At 42.0% G+C, this 21,754-nt stretch overlaps 2 protein-coding genes across 2 annotated transcripts; one reads left to right on the forward strand and one right to left on the reverse strand.

Annotated features, from left to right (window-relative positions):
• The first annotated feature begins 2,136 nt into the window (after positions 1 to 2,136).
• Positions 2,137 to 13,701, forward strand: rest (RE1-silencing transcription factor). The gene is made up of 6 exons (XM_020656062.3): positions 2,137 to 2,292; positions 4,889 to 5,171; positions 5,297 to 5,866; positions 6,768 to 6,928; positions 8,105 to 8,188; positions 9,566 to 13,701. The coding sequence occupies exons 2-6, from the start codon at positions 4,933 to 4,935 to the stop codon at positions 11,566 to 11,568; spliced, it is 3,057 nt and encodes a 1,018-aa protein (XP_020511718.2). The 5' UTR covers positions 2,137 to 2,292; positions 4,889 to 4,932; the 3' UTR covers positions 11,569 to 13,701.
• A 736-nt stretch (positions 13,702 to 14,437) lies between these two features.
• Positions 14,438 to 21,468, reverse strand: noa1 (nitric oxide associated 1). The gene is made up of 9 exons (XM_065958879.1): positions 21,175 to 21,468; positions 18,938 to 19,876; positions 18,260 to 18,424; positions 18,061 to 18,174; positions 17,862 to 17,953; positions 17,558 to 17,689; positions 16,582 to 16,698; positions 16,255 to 16,372; positions 14,438 to 15,497 (listed from the first exon to the last, which is right to left on the reverse strand). The coding sequence occupies exons 1-9, from the start codon at positions 21,389 to 21,391 to the stop codon at positions 15,214 to 15,216; spliced, it is 2,178 nt and encodes a 725-aa protein (XP_065814951.1). The 5' UTR covers positions 21,392 to 21,468; the 3' UTR covers positions 14,438 to 15,213.
• Between the last annotated feature and the right edge of the window lie 286 nt (positions 21,469 to 21,754).

The following is a 21,754-nucleotide window of genomic DNA, read 5'->3' on the forward strand; positions in this document are numbered from 1 at the left end:
AAAAAAACATTTATACAAATCTGTGAAAGCTGATTTATGTGTGTGTGTGTGTGTGTGTGTGTGTGTGTGTGTGTGTGTGTGTGTGTGTGTGTGTGTGTGTGTGTGTGTGTGTGTGTGTGTGTGTGTGTGTGTGTGTGTGTGTGTATGTGTGTGTTAGAGAATTAGAGAGACAGAGAGAGAGACAGACAGACAGGACTGCTCAATGCAAATAACCCATTAAACCAGTTTCAACCAGTGTTTTCAGTTTGTAAAGGGTTCTGATTGTTTGGTTTCTGTCTTGTGTATGTATGAAAACATCACATGTGAACACACAGGAGGGGGGGAGGTGAGGAATAAAGTGGAGAAGGAAAGGAAAAGCGGAAAGGAAGAGAGAGGAAAAGACAAAGAGTATAGGAGTTGAGGAGGAGAGGGAAGATGGAAAGGGGTAATGGGAATGGAAAGGAGATGAAAATAAATAAGAAGAGAAGGTGGGAGCAGAGGAGGGAAAAATTAAGGAGATGATGAAGAGAAAGGAGACAGAGATTTTAAAGTAAGAGAAATGAGAAAAGGAAAGTAAAGGAGAAGAGAAGGGAGGAGAACATGAGACAGTGAGAGGAAAGGAGAAGAGGAGAAAAGAGATGTATGGATGTTAGTTAAATGCATGTCTAGATGTTTTAATGACCTTTACAGTCCTCGAGTTCTTATGTAGTTCCAGGAAGTGTAGTTTTCTTTGGTCCTTAGTATTTGGGTTACTGAGTTCCGGTTCGTTCTATAAGTAGATAAAAAATATGAAAGACATTTTCAAAAAACCCAGCACAAATCTGACTTTTTTTCCTTGGACTCACCAACTTGTTTCAGTCCATTGATGTTGAAACATATATCCAAATTTTAAACTTTGATTTAAAAACAACAATATTTATACCATGTCAAAAAAAACAGAAGTCTTAGGACAGGGGTTCCCAAACATTTCAGCTCGGGACCCCAACAATAACTGTGCTCGAGACTATTTTTGAAATGTATTGTAAGAAGGATATAGCAGAACACTAGTAATAGAATAGAATAGAATTACTTTATTGATCCCAAACTGGGAAATTGTGGCGTTACAGCAGCAGGTTGTCCAAACACACAATATTAGCAAAAAACACAATATTAGCAAATCTAAACACAATATAATATTAAATACAAAGTAAATAAGCACTAAAAATATCAAAACTATGAATGGGAATATATACAACCAGGATTTAACTTAGCATTACAAGTAATCTACAAACTGGAGGACTGAGTGGACATACAACATATAATAAACAGACAGACAGGACATGTATGTGTGTATGTTGCTCCCTTTTTTAAGCAGCAACATACACCAAGGCCTACATTGTTTCAGTTTTGTGCAAACTAACATTTAAAAGATTTTTTTTACAAGTCACTTTCACTTCAGCATAATATGGAGGACGAGATCTGACAAAAGTATAAATAAATAAATAAATGTATAAATAAATACTGGAATAAATAAATGAAATAAAAAATAAATAATTAAATGCGTGAATAAATAAATAAAAACTGGTAAATAAATGGGACATAAATAATTAAATGTCTTAAATTTATTTCCACATTTATTCATTTCTACATTTATTTATTTCCTTATTTATTTATTTCTACATGTATTTATTTCCACATTTATTCATTTCTACATTTATTTATTTCCACATTCATTTATTTATTTCTACATGTATTTATTTCCACATTTATTCATTTCCATATTTATTTATTTCTACATGTATTTCCACATTTATTCATTTCTACATTTATTTATTTCCACATTTATTTATTTCTACATGTATTTATTTCCACATTTATTTATTTCCATATTTATTTATTTCCACATTTATTCATTTCTACATTTATTCATTTCCATATTTATACATTTATTTATTTATTAATACTTTTGTCAGATCTCGTCCTCCATAGCATAAATCTTACTCAACGACTGTAGTTGTACTTTAAATTCAACTACTTTTTGTTTGTACTTTCACAACAATGGGTACTGCCCCGGTGTGTAGTGGTGACTTTCAACACGCTGATGTTATTATAACACGATAATAAAACGTGTTTTCTTTCTTCCTCCTGAAACTTCCAGCTCACTGCCGGAGCGACGTGATGACGTCAACAGCCGTACGTCGCCCGCTGTGGAGGAATGTGCGGAAACTTCTGCTGCACTTTTTCCTTTCTGCGCTGTTCGTCGAAGAAAAAAAAGTCCCGAAGCCGTAAAAGAAAGTGAAGAAAACTCTCGCAAAGTTCGGCGGTGAAGACTCGGTGAGTTTCTCCGTGTGTGTGTGTCAGTGTTGTCGGCTTGTGAGGGGACAGAGAGCCGCGGTTTGTCGGAGCTCCGCAGCTGGAAAGTTGTTGGCAGTTTGGAGGAAAATGGAGGCGGCGGCGAGGAGGAGAAGAAGGCGCTGTCCGGGGCTGATCAGGACCATGGCTAACACTCCCGACACCACGACCAGACACTAACACTACTGACAACACTTTAATGTAACTTAAACACCGAACAAAACCCACTTTAACAACTTTGGACTAACTTCAAAATGAATCGCTGTTTGATTCCGCTTCCGCAAACTTAAGTTTTGATGAAGCTGAAAATCACAACACCCGCTTTAAACAAGCCAGCGCTTTACTTTTTTAACACTTTGTAGGGTTAGTTTAGATAAAAGTTAGTTAGAAAAGAGTTTAAAACAATACAAACTAGTTGGATTCGTTAACTTAACTGACTTCAGTTCATTTAATTACCGAGTTTTATCAGCTGGAGCAACTTTACTGCCTCTAACCAAACTCTGACTAAAGTTTGACTAAGTCACATTTCTCTCGTTTGGTCGTTTTTCATCGGACTTTAATGATGATTTTATCACTTTATGTGTTCCCTGCAAACTATCCGCAACTTTTACTCGTGTTTAAATCAAACAATCATCAGATGTAGATGTTATTCCCCCTCTTAAACCGACTGTTATTGTTACATCTCGGTCCAGTGGAGTAAAAGTAAAAGTAGTAGTTTTCCAGACGGACTTCTGCACGGGGTTTCCTCTCCGGGCTGATGGCGCTGTCGACTGAGCTGTGGTGCTGTTTCAAAATGGCCGACACACACATTTCCCCCAGTTTGACATCAGAAACAACACAAGAAAAACGTCATCCTGATGTGCTGGGTTACAGCTGGGCGTTACACACTAACCACACACTCTTTATGTCACTGTGTGTTTTTCTGCAGAATATTACAATCATGTCTCATTCTTTCTAAACTGACTGTAGGTCACAAAGGTCTCAGGTGGTCCAGTGTTGGGTTGTCAAAATGCCATCATTTTAAACTTCAATATTATTATTGTAAAAATCAAATGATGTCGATACCGGTTTGATATCACAGCTGAAAAATAGAATAATCATTTATACTTCATTTTTTTTACACTCTGTCTGTCACACTCTGATGGGCGGGTGTGGCTCAGTTGGTAGAGTCGTCGCCTCTTAACCGGAAGGTCGAGGGTTCGATCCCCCAGCTTAGCAACATGTCCGATGTGTCGCTTTGGATGAAAGCGTCTGCTAAGTGAATTGTAGAATTGTCTCGTAAACATGCTGCACAAACAGGATCCTATGGACATGCACTAATGGAGAGGTCTCAGAGTGAGGGGGGCTGTCCACAGTGGGCGCTCCTGAGCTGGTGGGGGGGGGGTTAGGTGCCTTTCTCGCAGTGCTCAGGAAGTGGACTGGCACCTCTCCAGCTACCAGGCCAATTTCCAGACTTGGTCCGTGCCTGGACTTGAACCGACGACCCTCCGATTCCCAACCTAAGTCCCCACAGACTGAGCTACTGCCGCCCCCTAAGCTCCAATATTGGACATTTTAATTTCTTGTTTTGAATGAACACAAATAGCAGGTAAACTCCTACACATTGTCCATGTTATCAAAAAGTACTACAACTTTTTTTTTAAATTACATCCATTCTAAAAGAAAGATGTGTATGAGAGGAATATATCCATCAAAAATTGCAGACAAACTCCCGCACAATGTCTAAATTGCATAAATACTGATGTTTTTCAAGACCTTATGGAGTCTCTTGCAAAAGTTTCCGTTATGTCACTCAAACAGTCAGAGAGAAAAGTAAGCGTCAACCTCAGGGGTTGCAAAATGAAGCTAATGTGGAAGTGCAAAATCTGTCAGTTCATCGACTGTCCACTTGTGGATGGCACATACACACCACAGCCAAAAAAAAAGCAGTTTTCACAGCAGAAATTAACATGTTTACAGCCTGGTAATATCAGTCTGATTAGTTATTCTCCTCATGGGCGCACACTGTATTGGAGGGGAATGATTTTTTTTAATAACGCGTCTGTTTTGAGTTTATGAACGATACGTGTTATCTATAGTTAGGTGCGTAGCTGACCTGATTGACAGGCGGGTGCGATGTAACGGTTTGTCAAGAGTCTTGAAACCAGCCTCTGCTCCAGCTCTTAGCCTGTCGTTAGGTGGACTGAAAGTTAGGCTGAGACAGGATTTCGAGCATGGCCGTTGCCTCTGAAGCCCCCCCTGCCGTAAAAGATGGGTGACGTCACTCAGGCTTCGTCCATTAATATTTACAAATATGAGAGCAACATAGACACTGTCTAAATTGTACAAATACTTATATTGACAACTTTGCCTGCAATCTTTTATTTTTGATAACTTAAAACAAGAAATGACCCAATATTGGGTGCAGAGGGCTTCTATTATTGTTGCTGTTGTATCAAACAGATGTTGATATATTGTTAGATTTTTTTTGTAGAATCACATGGAAATGTCAAATGCTAGTTTCATGACAACGCTAGTCCACATTTATGAATTGTCAGACCTACTGTGAGTTTAATAACAATAAATACTATCTCTGCAGCTTCTCGTCCTGTGGAGGTGAACATCTGAACATCTGAACTCAACATGGCTGCTCAGACCGTGTTCTCTGTGGGGATGTTTCCCGTGGGCGTGTCTCTGATGGAGGACGCTCAGAGTCTCAACGAGATGAATGCCCCTCAGCTGGTGATGCTCGCCAACATGGCAGCCGTGACTTCAGCGGAGAGCAACGGTGTAGATGGGAGCGCGGGAGATGAAAAGGAGATGATGGAGCTGAAGACGGTGGGATGCAGCTACTCCGACAGCGAGGACGAGAACATCATCAGGTGAGGAGTTAGTCTGGTCCAACACCTGTGTGATCTCTCCTGTGTATGATCTTACCTGTGTGATCTCACCTGTGTATGATCTTACCTGTGTGGTAACTGTGTGTGACCTGTTATTACCTGCTTAGGTACAGCTTTGACAACCAGAACCACAGGGAGGTGTGCATCATCGAGTACCCTGAGTCTCCGGGCCCGAGTATTGAGGCTGTGGTTTTGGAAAACCCTGTGGAGGAAGAGGAAGAGGAGGATGATGATGGGAACAAAGCTGAAGACCTTTCCCATCGCACTCAGCTCCGCCCCTCTACCACCGCCAAAACACCGGAGCAGGTCGTCAAATGCAAAGTCAGCCCTGCCCCTGCGACAGAGAGCAGCAAGAAAAAGAAACCGTTTCACTGTAAGCCGTGTCACTTCCAGGCTCAGAACGAGCGCGAGTTTGTCGAGCACCTGGGCACGCACGGCGTCAGCAAGATGATGGTAGTGAACCGCGTGGAGGGGCGGAGCAAGAACAAGTCCAAGGAGGTAGAATCACCTGGGGCCCAGGATCTGTCAGGAGGGGAGGCGGAGATCAGCGGGGAGGCGGGGACAACAGGCGACATCAAAGGCCTAATCAGGTGTGAGCGGTGTGGATACAACACCAACAGATACGACCACTACATCGCTCACCTGAAGCACCACAGCAAGGAGGGTGTGAACCACAGGTAAAAGGACCGCGTCGTCATGGCTACTCGCACCTTAACACTTAATGTTTCCTCCATTTGATACGTGATCTTTTTTTTTGTATTGTTATTTTATTCGGAATCACAAACATTCACAAACATTTTTACAGTCTTGCTTGGTTCGACAAATTCTATAGCGAACCCTCTTTTCAGTTTATTATTATTGAACAAAATTAAGAGAAGAAAATACAACAAATAAACAAATGTAAAATTTAAGCTTATACAAAGCATGGGCAGTTAGGGGAGCTATCGGATTTCCATTTTACCCATAGTACCTGGAGTGGAGTTTCTGGAGCGCAAAGCAAAGTTGATTTGCTTCATTATACATTTCATAGATGATCAGTCTTCTCTTGATGGAGTAACTGGCTCGGGCCATTTTTTTTGTGATTGCCTTCCCTGCCTTTTCTCAAAAAAAGTATAGATTTTGTTTGGTTTGTAAATGAATGCAAGATTCCAACAATAAGTTGGTCCCATATAAAATCAATATTTGTCCTAAAGATGTTTTTTAATTATCTGTAGATCTTGCACCAGAAACTGTATTTAAGGAACAAAAACAGGTGATAATGATTTCCATCTCCTTATGTCATCCTTAATTTTCCTTGTTCAATGGGATAGAATTTAGTTTACTCCTAAATATCTGATGTGTTTTAGATCCCTGTCTTGTTGAATATTAGAGCGTGTGATTTGGCTGGGCTTGTACTTAAAACTTAGTACTTGGGTCTTTTGAATGTTCACTTTATAACCTGAAACACAACTGAAACCATCCAAAAATGACAGTCGTTTGAAAATGGTGTTATCTGGGCATGACAAGTTAATTAAAAAATTGTCTGCAAAAAGGGAAAATTTGTGTTGAATGATCTGTTTAAATTTCTGACCTCTGCAGAGTGTTTAAGTGCACGCTGTGTCCGTACACCACCGTCAGCCAGTACCACTGGAGGAAACATCTGAGGAACCACTTCCCCAGCAAACTGCACACCTGCAGCCAGTGCTCCTACTTCTCTGACCGCAAAAGCAACTACATTCAACACATCAGGACGCACACAGGTATGACATACACACACAGGTAGCACTAACACATCAGAGGGCCAGTGACAAGAACTCGTCTTAACTACGAAGGTCGACTTAGCTAAGACCTCTCTTAAGAAAGGATTCCAAGTCTGTTTCACCAACAGAACTTAAGCCTAGGCCTAGCTACACCCAGTCTTGGCAATGCGGGTTCATGTGAACTTCCACGTTGCCATGGTTATTGCCTAGCAGCGTTCATTGCTAGGATACGCTGTAAAACCCTCTCAATGTCTTTTTAGTTTCTTTCAGCTCGTCTTAACTATTTGCTTATATTAAAAAAAAAAAAATCTTCTTTGTTTCTTTCATTTTCTCAATAAAAATCGAGGCGATGATTTAACATAAAAATAAATTCATTTTCCAAAAATAGAAAATGCGCATTTATGTGTGTTTCCATCCACTACTGCCATGCAAATATAGGGAGTTAGTTTCCAATTAGGTGTCAGTTTACCAAAACAGAAGAAGACAGTGCAACATGCTTATAGTCCATCCATTGTTTCTGCAGCTATTAGGTTGGGCTGGATGTAAAAATTGTCCAACGGGTCACCTTCGGCCCATCAAACGGCTTTAATACATTAAAAGGCTTATGGAAACCCACCTAATGAGCCAGTACCATGGACAGCTTCAGTGCAGAAGCTGCAGTGTTGATGACAGGGCCGACACAAACTGCAAGTCCAGGACAGCTCAGCGTAATGTTGTTGCTGCAGTGATGGCCTAGATTAAAACTTAACGCCTCCTCCTGACTAAGACCTAAGCCAGAAGAAGGCTTATGCCTTGGTGGTGTAACGGTCCGGTCAGTTTTAGAGTGCCAAGTCAAGTCCTAGCTTAAGACCGGTAGGACTACCACTCACAGGTAGGACTACCACTCACAGGTGTTGTAGGACTAACACTCACAGGTAGGACTAACACTCACAGGTGTTGTAGGACTAACACTCACAGGTAGGACTAACACTCACAGGTAGGACTAACGCACACAGGTAGGACTACCACTCACAGGTAGGACTAACACTCACAGGTAGGACTAACACTCACAGGTAGGACTAACACTCACAGGTAGGACATACGGAGCCGTTGTTAACATAAAAGCAGACTGAATAAACAAAAGTTTGGGTCCAGGTTAGTGCTTAATGCAGGTGTTGTGTCCTTTTTGTCTCACAGGTTTGCGCCCCTTTCAGTGTCTGTACTGCGACTACTCCAGTTCTCAGAAGACTCACCTGACCCGGCACATGAGGACTCACTCAGGTCAGTCGTCCACACTGACACAGTTACCTATACAGGTGAAGAGATGAGTTACAGGACAGAACAGCAGTCAAACATTATCTGATCAGCACAAAGCCTCTCTAACACACGTCCTTCAGAAATAAAAAAACATAAAGATGAACAACAGGTCGACAGGGCGGTGGGGTTTATGTAGATACACACAAACACACGTGTGAACTCACCTAGACAGCATTCAACTGAACTTAACCAACTGGAAGAAGAGTCAATTAACTCTGACTCACTCCAGCGCTGCTTTAATGTGATGGAAAGCGCTAGAAAGACACCCAAGTTCAGGACTTACCTGATTTGGATTTGTTTGTCTGGACTTGACATCAGTGTAACCTTAAATACTGTCAGATTCTACAAGCAGGTAGAGTGCAGTATTAGCACTACTAGTAAAAGTATTGTGTAGCTTTAGTTGTAGTAACAGTAGTCATAGTGGTATTATTAGTTTTAGTTGGAGTAGAAGTACTGTGTGTCATTCTAAGTTTCTGTCTCTAACTGGATTTGTTTGTGTTGCTCTCTCTGAAGCTCACTGATTGGACTAACATGGTAAAGTTGTAATGCTGTGACTGCCTGTTCTGTGTTGTTTGTGTTTTCGTGTTGAGTTGTGTTTTTGTCTGACAGCCTGTCCTAATAGCATGCGACACGAGTGAGCTTCAGTGACAAAATCCGCTTGATTCTATTGTTTTCCTATTTGAGTGACACTGCGAACAGCAGAGTAATGTGCTATTTTTACCCACTTTAAAGTGTGAATACATTAAGACCCAGTCCCTTCATGTCTTCACTTCACAGGACTCCAGAAATAAAAAAAAACATTAAATATGCAGGAGAGGCAAACTCCAAGGTTCTGGATTCATGAGAACAAAATATCATCTACCAATAAGGTTTAAATTTATACACAACACTTTTGTCCTTCTCAGATTTGGTCACAAACTATTGTATGAACAAAACAAGAGATTTTTGAGAGAGAATAAAGGGAGCTACGACTTATTGTTAAAATATATGAAACAAAAAATAATAACAAATACAATGCCTGATAAAAGAAGATGAATCACATTGTAGCTAAACTAATCATAGAAATGTTCTTAGGATACATGAGCAGTCTGTGAAAATGAAAATGTTTGATATTTGTTCTCTGAGCTGAATCACCTGCTGCATGAAAGCCGAAGCTGTCGCATATCATCTTCTGACCTTGTCAAAATGTTTGATACCTCACTGAGAATGACACGATCTCTGTTTTTTGAAAGATCTTGGTATCAAACGGGTATTATCGATATCAATTGATTTTACTAGAATCATATCAAATGTTCAAATTATGTTATCATGACAACTCTACTTCATACCTCCCGTGTGCAGGTGAGCGTCCCTTCAAGTGTGAGAGCTGTGACTACCTGGCAGCCAATCAGCACGAGGTGACTCGACACACCCGCCAGGTCCACAACGGCCCTAAACCCCTCTCCTGCCCGTACTGTGAGTACAAGACAGCCGACCGCAGCAACTTCAAGAAGCACGTTGAGCTCCACCTGAACCCTCGCCAGTTCCTCTGCCCGCTCTGCAAATACGCTGCCTCCAAGAAGTGCAACCTGCAGTACCACATCAAGTCCAGACACTCAGGCTGTGACGTGTCTGTGGACATCTCCAAGGTCAAACTGCGGGTCAAGAAACCAGGTCATGACAGTCCAGAGGAAGCCCCCAGAGCAAACAAGGTAGACAATTCCTCCAGCGCAGATGAGGACTTTGACATGGACGAGGATGACGGGGAGGAGGAAATGGACTCGAGCCCCATCAACCTGTCCATCAGGATAAGCAGCCCACCCAAAAACAGCCAATCAGAGCAGAGTGAAGCTCCTGAGAAGGCCTCAAAGAAATCCAACATGACTGCTGAGAGAGAGAAAGTACAGAAATTGAAGGAACCTGATAGAAAGGTCACAACGAGGCAGAAGAAGACCGAGAACCTTCTGGAAAACCTGACGGATAAAGAAACACAGACAGGAACACCTTCCGACAACAAGACCAAGAGACGAGTCAAGAAGACGACCACCTCAAAGGACCAAATGCCTGAAAAAGACCAAACACAGACAAAGAATTCTGAGGAGGGCGGCGCAGTGAGAAAGAAGATGGACAAAGACGACGAGGAGACGAAGCCTGTAAAAGAGAAAGAACCACAAAAGAACGAGAGCAGCGGAAAGGAGAACAAAAACCTCAGCAAGCCAAGGAAGTCTGGAACAAAGAAGGTCAACAAAATACCAGAACATGTCGAAGAAGCTCAGCAGAACCCAGACAGTCCTGATAAAATTAAAAAAGAGAAAGGTGTGAAGGAGAAGGCTTCAAAGAGGAAAGCTATGGAGGCTCTCGATCTTTCCAAAAAGGCTGAGGCTGAGACTTCATTGAAGGCCAAACGTGTGAAGAGCACAGCTGCTGAGAAACGGCCGATTAACACCACTGAAGAGGACAAGAAGAAGACAGATGGAGAGGACAAGAAGAAGAAGACAGACAGAGAGGACACAAAGAAGATGAATGAAGTAGCCTCAAAGAGGACAGACGGAGAGGACACAAAGAAGACAGACAGAGAACACATGAAGACGAACGGAGAAGACACAAAGAAGACAGACGGAGACCCCCGTACACTCCACATATCCACCAGGAAAACCCCAAACAAGCAGAAAAGGACCAGGAACACTAAGAGAGCTGCAGACCTTCAACAAGCTGTGGAAACAGAGAAAGACAAGGACACACCGGTCAAAAGTCAGATCACAGACATGCTGGAAGGTTCTGCTCAGCCAGACGACCCATCAAAGACCACAACCTCTGAACCCCACCCATCAGAAAGCACGTCCTCTGAACCCCACCCTACAAGATCCAGCTCTGCTCAGGAGAATAAACCCACACAAACAGCACAAGAAGCAACTGCAGACACAGCCTTAGTGAAAATGGAGGTCTCACCTTCCTGCAGCTCAGGCGAGGACACACGTCCTCCAGCTAAGGACCCCCCCTCTCCGACCTTCATCAAACCCATGTCACCGCCACCTCTGGTGCTTCCAGGACAACGCAACAAACCTGCGGACCCCGAGGATGACGAGGGCATCCACAGCAGCCACGAAGGAGGAAGTGACATCAGCGACAGTGCCTCTGAGGGCAGCGACGACTCCGGCCTCAACAGCACCGGCGCCAACTCAGGGAAGATGGCCAACGACCCAGAAACGCCGACTGACGAGATCCCCACACCCACAGAGCTGAAGAGTCACATGTGCATCTTCTGCGACCGCACGTTCCCTCTGGAGGTGGATTACCGACGCCACCTGAACCGTCACCTGGTCAACGTCTACTACATGGACCAACCAGCCAAAGCACAGAAGTGAGGACATATTTCCATTGCAACGTCCTACATTGACTTTTTGTTCTGGACTTTTCAAACAGAAACTTTATTCCTCATAGAGATCAACTGCTAAACACTTGGTGCCTCAAAAGAAAGTGGAATTTTGATTTGAGTGAATGGATTCCTTTTTGGAGAGAAAAACCCTTTAAATGTCACTAGTAGATTCTATGAAAGACTCCACATCTGGGAGCCTCAATGCTTCCCAACTTTTTGCAGCATTAATTAAGATCATCTTTATCCCAAGGATCCAACCCAACCACAATCTGTCTTAGTCCTGTATCCATCTTACACAAGTGGACTCGTTTTTTATCATCACTAAACTGCTTTGTTGAGGAGTCCTTGGGGAATCAAAGTCTTGGCTCAGATATACCCTGTTAAAATGTGTAGAACTACACCTCTCATGCTACTATCTAGTGGTGAGACAGAGAACTTTCTCTGAAAGGGACCTCGGGGGTATTTTGTTTGGGGTTGTGTTTGCTGCTTGGACTCCAGTAAACCTGATCCCAGGTCTACATTAGACCTAATCTGCTTCACTCGGTGATCTAATGGGATCAAACTCTTCAGAAGCAATCGTGTAGTTTAAACTGTACCTTGATCCGATGACGTTCCAGTCACCTGCAGCTTTGTTAGCCTGATCATTTCTACACATGATTTTTTGTTTTTTGTCATGAATATTTCAGGATATTTGCTGCATGTTTTCATATTTCTGAAAGATTAAATCACATTTCTCTGTTACACTTTATACTGAACTGTTAGTAGATCAGCTTCTGTTCAAATATTCTTTCTCAGATAAAGTGTTTTTTTTTTTGTTGTTTGTTTTTTAAGTGCCTTTGACAATCATCATTTGTGAACAGTCATCGTTTGTGTTTAAACTGATGTTTGTGTGTCTGATCCAAAGATCTGACGCTGTGTTTGGTTTCTTTTGGGTCTGAATATCAGACTTCAGCTCAGAGATCCTTGAACTTTGATTCCTGATGGATTAATAAAGATTAACATCGGTTTATTTAATTTTTGTTTTAAAAAAAAGACAGTAAATTAGAAACACAGCAGTCGTGATTTTAAACCAGAGGAGGATAAAAAAAGATTGTATTAATCTGTATCTGGCCTTAAATAAACTGTTTTAGTTCAATCTTTATGTGCAATAATCTCTGTAGATGAGAAACCAAAGAGAGCGAGCAGCTGGAGCTCTTCTTCTGTCCCATCTGTTTCTATCAACGACTGTTAAAATGTAAATAAAACTGAGTTATTAGAGGACATCTAGTCATAGTGCCAGCCATTAACTGTTTGATAACACTACTGTGGATACTCCTACTCTCCAATACTGTGTTACTGTGTAGTACTGTTTATTATTGTGTATGGTTGTCAATATTTCAGTACTTAAAGATGCTTAAGTTACACTTCTGACTCTTACAAACAAAGAGCATTGTTTTTTTTTTTTTAGTTTAGACGGTGTGCGGGAGTAACCCAATATTGGGTGTCTTGAACTTTTGTTTTGGTTGCCGTGGTATCAATGGGGTATGGATATAGTTTGATTTTTACTAGAATCATATCAGAGGTTAAAATACTGGTATTATGAAAACCCTTTTGTGTATTATTTGTATGTGTAATCAGCTGTAGTGGCATAAACTAGCTGAACATTGAAGGATAAACTGGTGTTGATCAAATTGTTTCTCTCATAACTTTCTTTGGGGTAACTAAAACCAAAGACAGCCCTTTTATTTAAATTCTTAAATTGGTTGACGTGTATTCATAAAAATAATTAGTTATAAATTAATTTTCTGTTATCCACTTTATTAGGTCAACTCATTATTTTCACTTGAAAGCCTAAAATAAATACACTTACAAATAAAAGTATCATACTTTCTGTTTTTTTATATCCCAGTGGACACAGACTATGATCAGATTAATTAAATAATTCTCCACATGATATTACCGAGGATCAGTTCAATGTTTCCTCCTGTACAGATTTAAACATTTCTCTCCTGTCTGGTTGTGTGTGCTGTATATTATCTGTCTGTAAACTTCATTTTCACGTTTTTTTCCACACTAACAGAGTTCAGTTTAATCTGCATCATGTTATTTTGTTCTTTTTTAAATAAAGATTCATCACCTGGTAGTTTTTCTCGAGTGCCTAAACTTGAATATTGAATGCAGTGTTCTTGTGGATCCTTAAAATGTGCTAAATTACAGGGTCAGACAGGGTCTATCTGTTTTGAGTTTGCATGTTCTCCCCGTGCATGCGGGTACGGGTACCCCCGCTTACTCTTAGGTTAGGTTAGGATAGGTTTATTGGTGACTCTAAAATTGCCCGTATGTGTGAATGTGTCTCTATATGGCAAGCCTGTGATTGACTGGAGAACAGTCCAGCCCAATGGCAGCTGGGATCGGCCCCAGTCCCCCCCCCCCCACACACGAACAGGGAAAAAGGGGGTTTAGATAATGGAAGGGTGGATCGGTCCATGCACCGATTCAGTCCCTCTCAATCTTTGTCAAGTGTGTTCACTGTCATCATGTCCTATGTACCTACTTCATGAAATAGTTACCTTTAACAAATAATTGAATTCTTAAAAGCCTTTGAAGAAAGTCTTACATTTTAGATGGCACTTAGACACGTGTGAAGACAATCAAATCTACAGTCTAGTTAATCATTTTTTATCTTTGCTTTTTGTTGATTATGGTATTTACAGCATTATTTTCTGCAGCACAGGGGACGGAAAAGAAGCGAGGAAAAGTGACAATTTGGCTTCAAGATGAAAATGATGGAATGGTTGGTAGGGACAAAAAGTTTATTGAGGCAGCTTCTAAGATATGCACAAAAGTGTTTAAACTCAGAATGATGGGAATCAAAGCTGTTGAGATGCTAGGATGATAGAAAAGTGGTGCAACAATGCTTTTTTGTTTGGGTCTGAATAAGACTTAAATTAGATTTTTGAAAAGTGTGCTGGTTGAACACAAGCAGAAACTACAAGAATTAAAATAAAAACTCTTTTTTTATTAAATATATATCCATTAGTATACAGAGACTTTCTACAGAGGATCTGAACCCGTCTTAGTTATCGCCCCCTTTATTACTGGATTCATGTAAGTTTGGTTTATGCTCTATTAAAATAAATAAAGTTGACTTGGATAATCATGGGTCCAAAATGTAACAGCACAAACAAACCAGCATCTCCTATGGCCTGTGAGGTAAAGTCACTGGTTTTCTCAATGTCGTCTGGTGTATTTGTAGAGAGTGATGTCACTGCTGTTGATTTTTTTAAATCACCCCCCTCTTTCACAAAAAGGTCTAAAAAGTCTTTCATTGTAGAGATCATTTCTGTAATGTTCAGACACTAAGAATAACAATCTGAGCCTTTCAAACAAAAACAACTTTTAGTGGAAATCAATGCAGAAATCAAAGCCTGTTTCACTGCTGCACGATGAACAAATCTACTGGGAGACATGTTTTTTAACCTGTTGGACATTTAGACCTTAAAGGATAAACATATGAACCCGGTTTAAAAACACATGAACTGTCCTTTAATTGTCTCTGTGTCGACTCTGCTGTCGTCTTGTCTGATATTCCTCTGCAGCCGGACAAACCAACATCACCATGGAAATAAGCTCCTCCCACCTTCCCTTCTGTGCTTCACTCCTTCTTCTTCTTCTGCTGCTGCTTCTGCTGCTGCTTCTGCTTCTGCTTCTTCTTGTTCTCCACCTGCAGAATCTGAGATCCGCGAGTCGACAGTCCCGAGTCGATCAGTCCGGACGGTTTGATGACTTTGTAGGCGGCAGACTTTTTGATTCGTTCTCCTTTCAGAGTGATCACATGAGGGAGCAGCGGCGGTGTCCTCACACCGAAACCCGCCGCCTCCGGACCGTGAACCTTCAACAACAGCTGCTCACCTTCTGCTGCAGTCACCGCTACCCAACCTGCAAAGACAGACACAGACATATATATATGTACTGTATATATAAATATACACAGAACAGGTAACAGGAGGGGGTGGGATGGCCTCCATTGATGTCATACAAGTCAGCAGGGGCTAAAGACCATTACAAACACAGAACATGAAATCTGATGGTACTGAGACAGTGTTGATGTTTACTTCTAAATAAGGAGATGTTGGTATTGTTTAAATCGATTATGGATACCTGCTTAATACCATGGCAACAAAAATTCACAGGCACCTAATATTGGGTAATTTTATTGTTTTAATCAAATTGCTGATGAACTCCTGCACACTTAATTGCACAAATATGTTGACAACATTTGATGGGTTTCCCTCCCCATGTTAAAATGACTTGAGAATTGTCAGAATTTGTTGACATAGCTCTAACGTTGCGAGTGTTTGTGTGTTGTCCTACACGTGTTTTATGAAATGGATGTATTTTTTTTTTAGCTTCGATGCTTTTTTATTATATTTTACCTTCATTTAACCATGAAAAACCAGACAGCCAGCAGTACAGTTAACATTTCTGACAGCAGCCATACACACAAATATAATACAAAATATCAAATTCAAACAAATAGAAAAAGCTCATATTTCTGAAGACTGTCGTCAATAAATCAATAAGAAAAGCTTCTGTAGTCTTCGGACTTATGTAGGTCAGAAAGTAAACAGTCCTAAAATAGACTTCTAGATAAGAATACTCCAGTGTGTGTGGCCAAAGATGGTCAGGTGTGTACCTGCAGAGGACAGTGTGATGTCAGCGGTAGCCTCCAGGTAGCCCCGCCCCTCCATCATGACCTCCTGAGGAACCAACGCAGGAAACGTCTTCATTCGCTCAGACCCTCCCAGAGGAACCTGAATGCATCACAGACATCAGAGTTTATTCTCCCTCACTGACATTACCCCTCAGTGACCCCCGCACCTCCCCTCAGTGACTCCTCCCCCTCAGTGACCTCACACCCAGCAGGTCTCCTCCCCCTCTGTGACCCCCCACCTCCCCTCAGTGACTCCTCCCCCTCAGTGACCTCACACCCAGCAGCTCTCCTCCCCCTCAGTGACCTCACCCCCAGCAGCTCTCCTCCAGCGTGTTTCTCATAAATTTGGTCGACTTTCTCCAGGCTGGTGATGTGGACCGGGACTCGAGCAGAGACCATCACTGAGAACCAGCAGGACCGCCCCCCCTGAGAGAGACAAGAGAGTACCAATGAATTTAGAATCAGTTAATAATAAATAATAAAAACTTATTTCCTACACAGTTGGGACATTGTGTGAAATGTCAATAAAACAGATTGTGAGGATTTGAAACTTGTAAACCCAGTATTTAATTTAAAGTAAGAAACATTATTGTTTTTTTTAAATTTTAAAACAAATAATGAATATGATACCTGCAACATGTTTCATAAAAGTTCGGAAAAGGTCATGTTCACCACTCTGAGGCGTCACTTCTTCTTTTAACAACTCTAAATGTTTGTGGACTGAGGAAACCAGTTGATGTCATTTTGAGAGTGAAATGTTTGACCATTATTGCTCAATGTAGGATTTAAGCCGTTCCAACTGTTAATGGTCTCCTTCAATTTATTTTAAACTTCAGAATAAGCCACGTAATGCCAACACATTTTGAGCTTTCTAACATGACAAACTTATTAAGTCACAGTAGCCGTCAAGGCGCTGATCCTGTGACTGTCGTTATGCCGGCGCTGTCCATGGTACTGCAGTATATGACCCAAATATAGACGTTGTTTTATTATTATTATTATTATTATTATTATTATTATATCAGTCCAGTATACAAAAAAATGCGACAGGAATGGGCGGGCCCTTTGGACCGAGGACTTAGGGGACGTATACTTTATGGGATTCATCAATATGTTGTTACTCTACGAACAAAGTTAGAACTTCCTCAGACCATGCATACCTACAAACTATTTTACACTACGTCCCACCTTTTTAGAAAATGAAGCTGTAAAAATAGTAATCTTTCAAGTGTGTATAATGTGTGTGTGTGTGTGTGTGTGTGTGTGTGTGTGTGTGTGTGTGGACCTGTAAGAAGTCGATCCGACCCAGTGCGCCAACTAACAGACTCATTCCGGGCTTCAACACAAACGTTCTGGGAACCAGCGCCTGAGAGGGAACCACTGACAGCACTTCCTGTTCTTTCAACAGCGACAGGATCTGGCCGAGAGACACAGGAAGGAGAGAGAGAGAGAGAGAGAGAGAGAGAGAGAGAGAGAGAGGGGATTGGTCCTTAAGTTTAGCCTTTTGAAATAAAGTGTTACATGTTTTGTGTTGTTGTTTATTTGTTTGATTTTTGTTGTTGATAAATCAGCAGCTCATAGTCTCTCACGTCTCTCTCCTTGATGATCCCCGGCGTGTCGAACAGCCAGTGGGCGTCTTTCAGCTCGTTGAAGGTGAACTCATCGGGTGACCTGCTGCAGGCTGGGGGTCACACAGGGGTCACACAGAGTGGGTGTTAGTGGTAAGCTCAATAAACCTTAAGCTGATGACATCTTAGACCATTTATCCAATCCAACGCTTCCGCTCACCCGTCGTCTTCGTCTCTCCGTCTTCGTTTTCTCCCAAAGCCAAACCGTCAGGATCGAACTCTATCTCGTTCCGCCTGGAGCCGACGTCTGACCGGAACGTTCTGCCGACTCGACCTGAACAGGTAGACAGGTCAACAAGTGTCCTGTTTCTCTACCTGTCACCCCAACCCCCCTTCTGCCCTTCTCTCCCCCGTCTTACCCACAAGGTAGCCCTGCCGGCTCAAGTGTTTGAGCCTCTTCAGCTCGTCCTGCGTCAAATCACTCTCTGTCTGCTGCGACGCTTCGTTAAGTCGCTCCTGTCGTTTGAACATCCTGTATGGAGTCGGGTTGATGATGGGAAACTTCAGCAGGTTCAGAGTGGTCCCTGAATGCACCGCCAAAGGTTAACACAGTCACATGACAACAGGTTAGGTCATAACCTTTAGATTATACTTATATATATATATATTTTAGAAACTAGGCTGAACTGTAAATGAATATAAGTCAAAATAAAAGGTTATGTGTCAAAATGAAAAACGACTTTATTCTGCATGCTATGTTGTTGGAGAGTTTGAACTCTTAGGTTTTCCACCTACATACCTTAAAAAGTGAATTTAAAGAAACCTGCCTGTTAATACACATGAATATATACAAATGGTATGAAAACCCTTTTCCACGCTCCTGCTCTAAATACTGATGTCAGGTTCTCAGATTCATTGAAGAGGCAGCGCACCTGATGAAATGTTTACAGTCTGATGTCATTTCCTGCAGATTAATCATGTGTGCTGGAGGATTATAATTCAGGCTGAACTTGAGTTTTATTCTGAGCAGTCAGACAACGTTTCATGCAAAAAAACTAACAAACATTAAATCAATAGGATGGGAACGTTGTGCTCACCGGGCCATGGGGAGATGGTGGCCTTATGGATCAGGTCTGAGGCTTTGGACTTGCAGTAATCGGACTCGAGCAGCGTGTTGAAGAGCGTAGACTTGCCAGCATTGGCCTCGCCCACCAGGTACACGTCCCCTTTGTGCTTCCAGGAGCGCTGCAAGCTGGAGATAAGAGCCTCCACGCCGTATCCCGTCTTAGCACTGATCAGGTGGACGTCTGTCACCTGGCGGCCGAAGCCAGCGTCCTCACAGTAGCGAGAAAGCTGTCGTTTGAGTCGCTGCATGTAGTTGGGCGAGTCTCTGGGCAGCAGGTCGATCTTGTTGCCGAGGACGACAACGTGTTTGTTGGTCCCCACCAGCTCGGCCAGGTTGGGGATGATGGAGTCGGGGACGTCCATCAGATCTACAATGAGCAGGATCAGAGCTTTTAGGGGGCGGAGCCTCTGCACCACCTGTCTGTACTGCTCATGGGACAGGTGCAGGTTCAGCGCTTTGTGGTGATGAGTCAGCAGATAGCAGCGCTGACAGGTAGCCCCGTCCAGACGTTGCTCCTGCAGCAGCACCTTGTACTTCTCACTTGGCAGATACCCGGGCACGGCGGAGGCAGAGCAGTGCAGGATGGCGCCGCAACCCGAGCAGCACGTGTCACTGAACGGCTCGTCTATGTCAGGCGTCCCGAACACTTTGTGCTCACCCGGCCCCGCCCTCTTCTTTTTCTTCTTCTTTGCCGCAATTATGCTTTCGTCCAAAGGGAAATCCACATCATGGAACTCTATCAAAGAGTCGGGCTTTGCCTCCTGCTCGGACACGACCCTCAACACCTGCAGCTGACGCTCCAGAGACCTCAGGTGTTTCTGAGGAGGGACCTGAAGAGGGGCAGCAGGAGGAGTGGAGACAGATGAGGAGGGGAGGGAGGTCTCAGCCTGATCTAAGTCCTCCTCTGGATCTGAAAACAACAGGAGAAAATGGAACAGAGAAACAGTGAAGCCCAATTCCGCTTTGTATATCGTCGAAGCTGCAGCTGAAATATAACATCTTAAACATTCAAACATGCCACAAATGATCAAATCATTAATCTAAAGAGAGAGATGCGGGGGTTATTATATTCAGATCAACTGAGTGATATTATAAGCCTAATTTGTGCATTCACTGTCAGATTTCTTGTCTCAGTTCTTCCTGCATCATCGCTACAGCTGTACTTTCATTTTGGACTATCAGTTTAACTTCTTCATATTTTAATATCACAGTTTGCTCAGAGATTGTAAAATATGACGATCTGCTGACAGTAGACTTGTCCATGATCGTGACAGCCGGGGTCTGTCATGAGCCCCCCCTCTTCACGTGCTGCCAGCGAGTGACTTCAAAGTTTATTTATTTCATAGGGACAACGCAATTTAACAGAGTTTAAATACAAAGCATGAAACTGATGTGCTGCATAAAGAGTATATAGCTATTGCTAATTTCCAACTCGTGTCCCTAGTTGGGCCAATCTGACCTTGCTGTTCTGACTGAAGATCCAACATCTATCTGATTTGGATCCAAATATGAAAGTAGCCCCAAATCTGTTTTGAAAAGATCAGATTCAATGTGACTTGTGCTGTTCACACTGTCCTTAAAAAAAATCTGATCTGAGTCACAGATGAGCAAAGTATGGACGCCCATTTCCGACTGTAAAAAAAATGAAAATAATAAAGTCTCATAATTTCAACTTTTTCTCATTATTTCAACTTTTTATCTCATAATTATGACTTTTTATCTTATTATGACTTTTTATCTCATTATTATGACTTTATATCTCATTATTATAACTTTTTATCTCATTATTTTGACTTTTTATCTCATTATTATGACTTTTTATCTCATTATTTTGACTTTTTATCTCATTATTTTGACTTTTTATCTCATTATTATGACTTAATTTTTATCTTTTTAACTGGCAGAAATGGGCTTCCATAGAAAACTTAACATTTAAAACTCATATATTGGTTAAAAACAAACCAGTCATGTACTTATTTTTACTCATATCCGTCTCCTCTTCTGGGTTTCCAGTTCATCTTTATCAGCTTATTGTACATGTGGCTGTCCGGTGTTATGGTTTAAAGAGTGACCGTGTTAATTGGTGACTTTCAGCAGAATCTTTGGTTGAAAGCTGATGAAAGTCTCTTGTTTAGTTTTTAAGAGACATTCTTGAACGTGAACAGTACCTGTAGTCCTCCCTGAACTCACACCTGTCCTCAGACTCACCTGTACAGTCCACGAATACGAACTGCTCCTCCAGGTTCGGGTCAACGGTGCAGCTCCGGACCGTCCTCCCGGCTCTGCTGCTCACCTGCCGGCTAACACACCGACGAACCTCGGCCACCGGGCCCGGCAGTGAGGCCGCAGCGGGGGGTTGGTGGAGCAGCAGGCCGCCCCCTCTCAGCACCGCCCGGCGGACACTCACCTGAAACATCTGCAACATGTTTCACTCACCTTGGATCTCCAAACAAACACATGAGACTCCGCTGCTGCTCCGTTAAACTTCCTGAACGGATGTGACGTCAAAATCGCCATTTATTTAGCTTCCGTTAGAGTAAAAAATTAAATTAAACAAACGTAAAAAGCATCGATGCAACACTAATTCAATAAATTGCTAAACAATAAAAAACATTTTATTGAGATTTAACGAACTGAGGTCACAAACTCTCTGCCTCTGAGAGGAGGCGGTGTAGACAGGAGGTGTCACTCTGCAGCTTTTTATGGAACCAAAAGATTTCTGCCGTTACTTTAGTTAAAAAAAACTCAAATTGTTTCTGAGTATATGTAATTTCATATTTCATTTATA

Source organism: Labrus bergylta, chromosome 9 (genome assembly GCF_963930695.1).
Source record: "Labrus bergylta chromosome 9, fLabBer1.1, whole genome shotgun sequence".
In the NCBI taxonomy this organism is placed as follows: domain Eukaryota; kingdom Metazoa; phylum Chordata; class Actinopteri; order Labriformes; family Labridae; genus Labrus; species Labrus bergylta.

Bases quoted from the DNA above. Each gene is read 5' to 3' on its own strand.
- rest (XM_020656062.3), top strand. From the start codon at position 4,933: ATGGCTGCTCAGACCGTGTTCTCTGTGGGGATGTTTCCCGTGGGCGTG. The intron at 5,172-5,296 runs GTGAGGAGTTAG...TTACCTGCTTAG, and splicing joins GAGGACGAGAACATCATCAG to GTACAGCTTTGACAACCAGA. The intron at 5,867-6,767 runs GTAAAAGGACCG...TGACCTCTGCAG, and splicing joins AAGGAGGGTGTGAACCACAG to AGTGTTTAAGTGCACGCTGT.
- noa1 (XM_065958879.1), bottom strand. From the start codon at position 21,391: ATGTTGCAGATGTTTCAGGTGAGTGTCCGCCGGGCGGTGCTGAGAGGG. The intron at 19,877-21,174 runs GTGAGTCTGAGG...TGTTGTTTTCAG, and splicing joins CGTATTCGTGGACTGTACAG to ATCCAGAGGAGGACTTAGAT. The intron at 17,954-18,060 runs GTGAGCGGAAGC...TGTGACCCCCAG, and splicing joins CGGAGAGACGAAGACGACGG to CCTGCAGCAGGTCACCCGAT.